The 9,355-nt window shown below is 47.5% G+C and overlaps 1 protein-coding gene across 1 annotated transcript; it reads right to left on the bottom strand.

Annotated features, from left to right (window-relative positions):
* Positions 1–1,222: 1,222 nt before the first annotated feature.
* Positions 1,223–8,926, bottom strand: Srp9 (signal recognition particle 9). The gene is made up of 3 exons (XM_032915254.1): positions 8,702–8,926; positions 4,191–4,259; positions 1,223–1,697 (listed from the first exon to the last, which is right to left on the bottom strand). Exons 1-3 carry the CDS (start codon positions 8,771–8,773, stop codon positions 1,578–1,580), a joined length of 261 nt encoding a protein of 86 aa, XP_032771145.1. The 5' UTR covers positions 8,774–8,926; the 3' UTR covers positions 1,223–1,577.
* Between the last annotated feature and the right edge of the window lie 429 nt (positions 8,927–9,355).

Genomic DNA, 9,355 nt, shown 5'->3' with positions numbered 1-9,355 from the left:
TGTCATGAAACAGATGTCTGAAATACATTCAAACAAGTTAATTCCAAGATCCCAAAACACCGAGGAAAGATAAACACTGGGGCACAACCCTGCGCCACTGTGGAGATACAGCCGCTGGAGTCTTACTGTGGGTTCTAAGGACTCGGACAAACAGAAGCCCCTCCCTCCCTTCCAAGTGACTGCTCCAGTTGTAGTAAAAATAAGTGTGAATAAGCAGAAGGTCATGTTCCCTTCCTCCCATTAGCTCTGGGGAGAAAACCTAAAGCCAAAAGACTTGTCACTAACAAAGTAATGTTTGATTGTACTTTCCCAATTCAAGAAAACAATTTTACCATCACCAAGTAGCTCAGGGACTAACACAATAAAAAGGTGAGAAAAAGAACAAAGGCATTCATTCACTTGCAGCATCTTGAAATTCACTTCAGATTAAGTTGGTACCAGATACCCAGTCAAGAAATCCATACAAACCAGGTGAGGTGGCGCGAGCCTGCAGTCCCAACACTTGGGAGAGGCAGGTGGATCTCTGAGTTCCAGGCCAGCCTGGCCTACATGGTGAGTTCCAGGCCAGCCTGGCCTACATGGTGAGTTCCAGGCCAGCCAGGGCTAGTGAGACCCTAGCTAAACAAAGAGAAGGAAAGAAACCTATGCGAAAAATTCAAAACTTCAACAAAAATAGTATGCTTATATTTTATTTACTGACCTCTCTAAAACAGACTAGAGTTCTTATAACTAATAAAAATTTCAAGTTATTCAACATGACAACTTTTACAAAGAACACTTTAATGCGGCCCCTTCCCTCAGTCCTGAGCAGACAGCACAGAACATCACCTTTAGATGGTAAAGCGTTTCACAAACACCAGCTACACATGAACAGTGGGCTTCTGGTTCATTAGGAACCTAAGGGTCCTGAGAGGCATGCTGTGTTAATATTCACTCAGTCTGAGTGGGAGCTCCACTGCGAGTGCTCTGCACACACGCCGCCCAGCCATCGGTGTGTCACCCTGCCTGTGCACTCAGAACTGCACCTGCTCAGGTCACTATAAGCCAGACTCCAGGTCGCTCACGGCTCAGCAAGCGTCCATTGGAAACGGTTTGAACCTGGCAAGAAAGGTAGAGACTTGTTCTTCACACACCAGACGGATCGGATCAGCACCGCAGAGCGGGTGACCCCAGTTATCCCGTGTTTATTAGAAACGATACATGTCACACTTCAAAAGACACATACCAACGCAGCAAAAGTTACATTTTATTTCCTCTTAAACACAATCTAGAAAGAACTTTCCTTGTCAATTCTTCAACAAGTTACTGATATGAATTTACCAGAAAAAAATAACTATATATTTGTCCAACATCAAATTATCGGCAAAAAGTTTTAAGATATCCCTTATTCAATTTCCAAAAATAAAGGTTTTCTAACTGAAAACCCTGACATTCCTACTCTCTAAACAAACCTTAGGACACAGGCTGGTCTCCCAGCTTTCCACAGCTCCGTTATATAAATATTTCCGTCCCAACACTTTCTCAGTTTCAAAAGCTGTTTACTTCCCAAGAACATAACAGTCTTCATTTCAAACCATTCATTCTGTTTCCATAGCGACACTGCGGGATTCCTTGGCCACCATAAGTCGCATTAACTGACTGTGGAATTTCTCAATCTTCTTTACATCTTGAGCTTGGTCTGTTCTGTACACCAAACACTGTCAGAGAATGAACAGAAAGACACACAAACTGAGCAAAACTCGTTACTAGAGGTGACGGGAGCAAGCGAGCGGGCAAACACCCAGAGCCCTGTCTGCCTCATTCTGCTCTGCTCTCAGGTCACACGAGCGGCCTGCAGCTGCGTGCTTTCCCTTCAATTTTACTTTAATTGTTAAGTGCCACTGCCTTAGATGAAATGTAAAGAAAACACTCAAACATTGCAAGTTAAGTCCCGCTGTCAAAACCACCTGTAACTCCAGCCCCAGGGGAACTGATGCCCTCTTCAGACTTGCCAAGGCACCAGCCATGTGTGTGCACACAGACATACATGCAGCAAAATGCCCAAACACCGAAAATAAATAAAGTTTAAAATGTTCAAGATCATTCTCAGCTACCCAGCAAGTTGAGGCTACTGTGGGCTCATGAGACCCTGTATCAGGAAACAAAAGACGACCTTTACTATTAAGGTGGATTTATATATTTCCTACTTGAGAAAATAGTCTCTTAACTAATGAAGAAAAAAGTCAGAGGGAACATGAGGATGAAGTTTAAAGGGACTTTTTAAAGGGAGTTAATCAAGTTTGCACTTTAAAAAATCATTCCATCAGAGCTAGAGATAATAGAGCACATGTAGTGTGTGAAAGGCCCTTGAATGGGGGAGGGAGACAGAAAGGGAGAGGGAGAGGGAGGAGAGGGGAGGGAGGAGAGGGAGAGGGAGAGGGAGAGGGGGAGAGAGGGTCTGTGTGTGTGTGTGTATGTTATATACATATGGTAAGGGATGAAAATGGCACTTTTTCATATATACCATAGCAAGAGAAGAGACGGGGAAATGCCACGCCAGGTGTCATGGTTTGAATGGCTTTGTCCAGGGAGTGGCACTATTAGTAGGCATGTCACTGCGGGCCTGGGCTTTAAGGCCCTCATCCCAGCTGACTACAAATTAGCATTCTGCTAGCAGCCTTCAGAACAAGATGTAGAACTCTCAGCTCCTCCTGCACTGTGCCTGCCTGGACACTGCCGTGTTCCCATAATGGACTGAACCTCTGAGTCCGCTCCAATTAAATGTTGTCCTTTTAAGAGTTGCCTTGGTCATGGTGTGTGTGGACAGCAGTAAACCCTAAGACTCCAGGTTTCTGGCAGGTGGGTGACAACACGCCTAATGGCAGAAAGAGCTGAAAAGACCCACTCTGGAAAGGCTAACTTTGACAGCTGCATGAAGGAAAATGTCATCACTTCAGAATTAGAGCCTCAGAAGGAAGATAGGGGCCAAATACATAAATGTGTGAGCAGGCAGGAATACAGGAGGACCAGACTGCAGGAATCAAATGAACTGCTCCAGAAGAGCCACAAAAGACAACCGAGGCCTTAGTACTGGTAAAATGCAGTATTTATGGGGAGACTGTTAGCATTTCTTCTAGGCTCCGCCCACAGTCACCCTGCAAAGGCCAGGTGTGCCTGACTCACTATAGAAGGGGCTGTTTGCCCCCTCCTCGCTCTCTTACTCTCTGCCCTTCTCTCTGCCTCTCTTTTCTCCCTGACCTCTTTCTCCCTCTCTTCCCTCCCCACATGTTCCTGGCCAGCCTCTCCTTTCTCTCCGACCCCCAAACCTCCACTCTCATCTCTACTCCCTTCCCAACTCCCCTTCCCATGTCCTAAACAAACTCTATTCTACACTACACCTGTCATATGGCTGATACCTCAGGGGGAAGGGAATGCCTCAGCATGGGCCTGCCGAGGCACCCCTCCCTCCCACCTCACCATACTTCGCCTCTATCAAACATATCCTTGGCTCTTCTTTTATAAAACACAACAGAAACATCTAATAATTAGCAGAGGGGAACACAGAAAAGCAAAGCCAACATAAACTAGAGCTACCAGGGCTAGAACTTCCAACCAGAGAACGGCCTTCACACCGCAAGTGGCGGAGACCAGCTGGAACCTGAGGTGAAGGAAGCACTGGGCTAGAGATCTCCTCACAGCGCCGAGGAGCTCACCCTAGGAGCAGTTCGGTAGGTGGAGAGCTGCACGAACAAACAGACCGACTGACAGAGGGAAGGAAGAGAGGGATGGAGAGACGGTAACAAGCCCCTGGCTTGGTTGATCATCATTTACAGAGTCAAGCCTGGTAGCACATGCCTTTGATACAAACGCTCTGTGAGTTAGAGACCAGCCTGGTCTACACACTGAGTTCATGGACAGTCAGAACCTGTCTCAAAGACAAAAACATAGGCTATATAATCACTTGCTTCTCACCATGAGAAAGGAAACCACTCAGTTTTAGTGTCCTTTCTCTGGTGAGGTCTGAAGAAGCCATGCCTGGCGCACTGCCTTCATGCAGCAAATTTGTTATTTGTTGGTCTAAGAGAAGAACTCGAGAATGAAGTTCTTTCATGTGGAATGCGTGCACCTAGCAGGTCATCTGCACCGTCTACAAGAACAACTTCAAACAAGCAGTCAACTCAACCCAAGCCAACAAACCAGTGTGTACTTACGACTAGATCGTCCGTCACTTTGATACACAAATTCCCATCAACATGCCTGTACTTGAGAACCACACGTACCTGCAATAAAAATACTTATTTAAAAACAACTGATGGCACTGGTGGCAGACCTTTAATCCCAGCACTCTGGGGGCAAAGGCAGATGGATCTCTGATTTGAGGCCAGCCTGGTCTACAGAGCAAGTTGCAGGACAGCCAGGGCTGCACAGAGACTCCCTGTCTCAGAAAAAAACAAACAAAAACAAAACCAACACCCACCCCCAACAAAACACGAAACATCAAGAACCACAGCCTTATCCTGCTCCCTCATACTTCCCAAAGCCCCCCCACAAACTTAAAATGATTTCAGTGTGGCAACCTGAAGGATTTTAACTGTTAGATAAAAAACACTGTTACAGTTCAAAATAGGCTTCCATTTTCAATAGGCACAGAGACAAAAAGTCAAGGTTCCTGTCTAGTTAAGAACTTTGAATTCAGCCAACCAAAATAATCAGATACAAAACAGAATAAATTAAAATTAAATTCCTAGACAGGCTTCTTCTTTTTGGGGGGAAACACTAAACGGCAGATGATCCTGGTTCAGCGGGAGTTAGGGAGGCCATGGCAGTGACTCGGCGGCCGTGTTGGGGGCTGTGGTCACAGAGGAGACCATGAGCTCATGGAGGTAAGGAGTGGATCCTCGTCACCCATCACCAAGTTAAGGACATGAAGATCAAGTCGTGGAACAGATCTGCCGGATCTTCCTGCCCATCACAGACTCATGCCGGCCAGTGGACAGGGTCAAGACTTCTGTTGCTATTGGAGACTACAATGGTCATGTCAGTTTGGTATTACATGCTCCAAGGAGGTAGCCACTGCCAGCCAAGGAACCATCATCTTGGCCAAGTGCTCCATTGTCCCTTTGAGAGACTAGCAGGCCCTACACTGTTCCATGCACGGTGACAGGCCACGTGGCTCTGCGCTGGTGCGTCTCATCCCTGCTCCCGGAGGCACTGGCATTGTCCCTGCTCCTTTGCCCAAGAAGCTACTCATGATGGCCGGTATAGATGACTGCCATACATCAGCCCGGGGCTGCACTGCCACCCTGGGCAACTCTGCCAAGGCCACCTTTGATGCCACCTCCAAGACCTACAGTTACTTGACCCCAGTCCTCTGGAAAGAGACTATATTAGCCAAGTCTCCTTATCAGGAATTCACTGACTGCTTTGTGAAAACCCACACCGGAGTCTCTGTTCAGAGGACCCAGGCTCCATCTCTGGCTACCACAGAAGGGTTTTTATATAAGAAAAATATAGTGAATTAAGTCTGCTTTTAAAAAGTCCTACAAAGAAAAATACTGGTAAACTGGTAAAACAAAATATATCAGTATTCTGTGGCTTCACCAAGTCTAATGCCAGAACAACTGAATCAAGACAGTGTGGGTGGGAATGAGGACATCACTCAGTAAACGATGAAGAACTGGTTTTGTTCCTTTTTTTTAAGATTTATTATTTTTCTACTTATATGAATACATTGTAGCTGTTTTCAGACACACCAGAAGAGGGTAGTGGATCCCATTACAGATGGGTGGTTGTGAGCCACCATGTGGTTGCTGGGAACTGAACTCAGGACCTCTGGAAGAGCAGCCAGTGCTCTTAACCGCTAAGCCATCTCTCCAGTCGAAGAACTGGTTTTAAGCAGAGGACAGGACAGTGTCTGTATTTTCAGACCATGGGTGGCAGGAAGGGAAGGGACTAAAAGGAAGATAGACCAACCACAGGCTCTCTCAGCCCACAAGAAATAGCATCTCAGTTCAAGCCATGCAGGTCAGAGTAAAGGGTGAAAAGATACTAAACATGTTGGGTACCAAAGGCAGAATTCCCTCACATAAATTCTAGAGACCAGACAAACTGTCTTCGTTAGCTCTCCAAGGATCAAACGGACTGGGGTTCAGACCCAGGGTTTCTACTTAAGTTTGGAGGCCACTAGGGTTTTCTCCCTGGGCAGCTTCTCCTCTGCTGTCTCCTTTCCATCACCACAACTCCCTGCAGCTACATCATCAAAGAGTCACTCCATGTGTGTTGCTGTCTTCTTACTAAATTCAGACAATGGATACTATGGTCAGTATCAGGCCCTTCTGGACAAATCTTATACACAGTACAGCACACTGCTCAACTGAGGAAATAATGTCAAAGTAAAGGACAGGGAGAAGAGCCATATGAAAGTACAAGAAGCCACCACTGTCACAAACTACACAACCTCATAGATACCTAGTTTACCTTGCCATTTATTATCACTTTGTACATGAAAACGATGAACTATCGTGTCAATGTTAAGAGCAATAGGATAATTAGTTTGAAGTGTCATCTTAGAAGGGAGCCTGCAGTTATCAGGTTGGCCTATGGGTATGAGGCGGCTGTCTTAACTGTCAATTGAGGTAGGAAGACGACCAACTTAGTGCTGGGCCCTGACCTGTATGAGTGGAGACAGCTAAGAACTAAGTCAAGCAGAAGCCGGCAGGCTGCACGGCTGCACCGTCTCTCTGCTTTTGACTATGGTTGTAGCAGTTCCGGGTTCCTGCCTTGACTTCCCTCAGACTATAACCTGGAATGATAACACAAATACATACTTTCTGCCCCATGCTTCTTTTGCCAGGGTGTTTCCTAGTAACAGAAAGGAAACTAGAACAAATGGCACCACATAAAGCCAGGAAGGGTGTTACACGCCTGTTATCCCAGCATTTGGGCTGCTGGAGAGGACCTTCAGTTCAAGGGCAGTTTGGGCTTAACATGGCAATACCTCACCTCAAAAGACATAGAAGGGAGGGGGGAACTAGTATCCAGAGTTCAAGATCATTCTCAACTACACAGGAAATTAATGAGGCCAATCTGGGACACGTGAGATGAGAGTATTTTAAAAAAATAACAAGAATGGCTCAAAATGTTCTACTGTCTATCCTGGTCTTCGAATAGTTCTAATGCCCCCCACCAATACATTTCTCCCCAACCCCACCCCAGACAGGGCCTCACTGTGTGGCCTAAACTGACCTCAAATTCTCTACTCTCCTCTCTTTAGCATCCTGAATGCTGGGATTACAGGTGTGCACCACCAGTCCCCTCCTGGGTCTAAGACCACTCATAATAGCAACTCGTCTTGCTGCAGGTGGACAAAGGTTTGGTTCTCCGCACCCACGTGGTGGCTCACAACCATTCCTAACTCCAGTTCTAGGGGATTCAATGCCCTCTTTTCCCATCAGACACCATAAACACACAGGTAAAACACTGGTACACATAAGACTTAATGGATTAACCTTTTTTGCTGTTTTTTTTTTTTAAAGGTTTATTTATTATATATAAGTACACTGTAGGGGGTTGGGGATTTAGCTCAGTGGTAGAGCGCTTGCCTAGGAAGCGCAAGGTCCTGGGTTCGGTCCCCAGCCCCGAAAAAAAGAAAAAAGAAAAAAAAAAATAAGTACACTGTAGCTGTCTTCAGACACACCAGAAAAGGGCATCAGATCCCATTACAGATGGTTGTGAGCCACCATGTGGTTGCTGGGAATTGAACTCAGGACCTCTGGAAGAGCAGTCAGTGCTCTTAACCACCGAGCCATCTCTCCAGCCCCATGAATTAACCTTTTTAAAAGATACTTCCTGTGGGCTGGAGAGATGGCTCCTTGTAAAAAGTCTGAGGTAAGTACTGCCCCTACAAGTTGCCAGCACCAATGTATTTTTTACATTTTTACTTATTACTCTGTGTGTGTGTGTGTGTATACGCATGTGTGATGTGTGATCAGAGGGCAACTCTGAGGAGTCGGTTCCCTCTTCCCGTTAAGTGAGTTCTGCATACTGAGCATCTATTCAGGCCCAATGATACACATACACGCAAACACACACACACATACACACGAATGCATCTACCTTACCTTCAACAACCCTTTAAGGAACGGTGAAATGTACCTTTGTGTCTCTCCCGGAACCTATTCTGGACTGGTGAAATGGGAATGGGTAGTTCTGCTTTGGGGAATGAACCGTTTGCAAACATTTATGTCTAACGTATAAGTGCAAGCATTCACAAGGTTTCAACTGACCCACGGGGAAAAAAAACTAAAAATCCCCACTATCCAAAAAAAAGTGGAGTAGGTGCTTCCCAACTGGGACCGGAATTATCACCACTTTGTGAGTAGGTACTCTTGCGTCTTGGTGGGAAGGGAAGGGGGCACTAAAATACGTGACGGACAGGAAAGAGCCGGTACAGGGGGAGGAGCCCCCTCAGCGACACGTAAACCAACCAAATCCATAGCGGAAGTCAGGCGTTCCACCGGGTGCAGCCTGCTCTGGAGTCCGCCGCTGCGGAAAAAGCCCTGCCTGTGGTTGCTGGCGGAGCTTCCTTGGGTCTCCGTGTCAGATGGAAGGAGACGGGAGAGGGCAGTGACACCGGTAGACCGATTCAGCTTCCTGGATGTGCACAGGCCGCGCCAAGGTTAGAGAAGACCCTAGTCCCGGGGCCGTCCCTGCAGCGACTCACCTTCATGGGGTCCGCCAGGTAGAGCTTCTCAGCCGCGCGGCTGAACTCCTCCCAGGTCTGGAACTGAGGCATCGCGGCTTCGGGCAGCGCGAAACGAGGCCGGGAAGCAAGAAACGCGCTGTCGCACTGACAGCCCACCGCTCTCCCGCAACCGCCCACAGCGCTGGACTCTGGCGGCCCAAAGATGGAGGCGCACTAGCGCTTGCGCCATTGGTCAGCCTCGGCCGCGCCGGTCCAATGGGCAGGAGGCATGCTGTTAGGGGGTGGGGCCTCCGCTCAGAGCGGTCGGGAGATGGGCGGGCGACTGCCACAGCGCCGCCTGCAGGACTGGAGGGGTGGTGTCGGTGCTGCCTTTCCAGGCTATGATTGATCAAAGTCAGGCTCTGGTTTTCCAAAGACTCAGCAGCTCTGTGACCCGGTACCCTAGTTGCAGTCGTGGTAATGACAAGGAACAGCTGTCACACTCAAAGCCTAATCACGGAGTTGGGAAGACATAACGGGAGCCCCACCAAAAGCTTTCTGGGGTAGACTTTTGTATTGGGTCAGGGGAACAAAAAAGAGGTCACAGAGGTGAGACAAACTGAACGGGGAGTAGAGAAGGGCGAGACCTCTAGGCACATTTTAGATCTGCAGTGTACTTAAAATGGACAGTGT

Source organism: Rattus rattus, chromosome 10 (assembly GCF_011064425.1).
Source record: "Rattus rattus isolate New Zealand chromosome 10, Rrattus_CSIRO_v1, whole genome shotgun sequence".
In the NCBI taxonomy this organism is placed as follows: Eukaryota; Metazoa; Chordata; class Mammalia; order Rodentia; family Muridae; genus Rattus; species Rattus rattus.
Note: the sequence above shows the minus strand (reverse complement) of the source record. Positions and strands in the feature narration are given on the sequence as shown.

Bases quoted from the DNA above. Each gene is read 5' to 3' on its own strand.
- Srp9 (XM_032915254.1), bottom strand. From the start codon at position 8,773: ATGCCTCAGTTCCAGACCTGGGAGGAGTTCAGCCGCGCGGCTGAGAAG. The intron at 4,260-8,701 runs GTGAGTCGCTGC...TTTTTATTGCAG, and splicing joins ACCTGGCGGACCCCATGAAG to GTACGTGTGGTTCTCAAGTA. The intron at 1,698-4,190 runs GTAAGTACACAC...ATTCTCTGACAG, and splicing joins AAGTGACGGACGATCTAGTC to TGTTTGGTGTACAGAACAGA.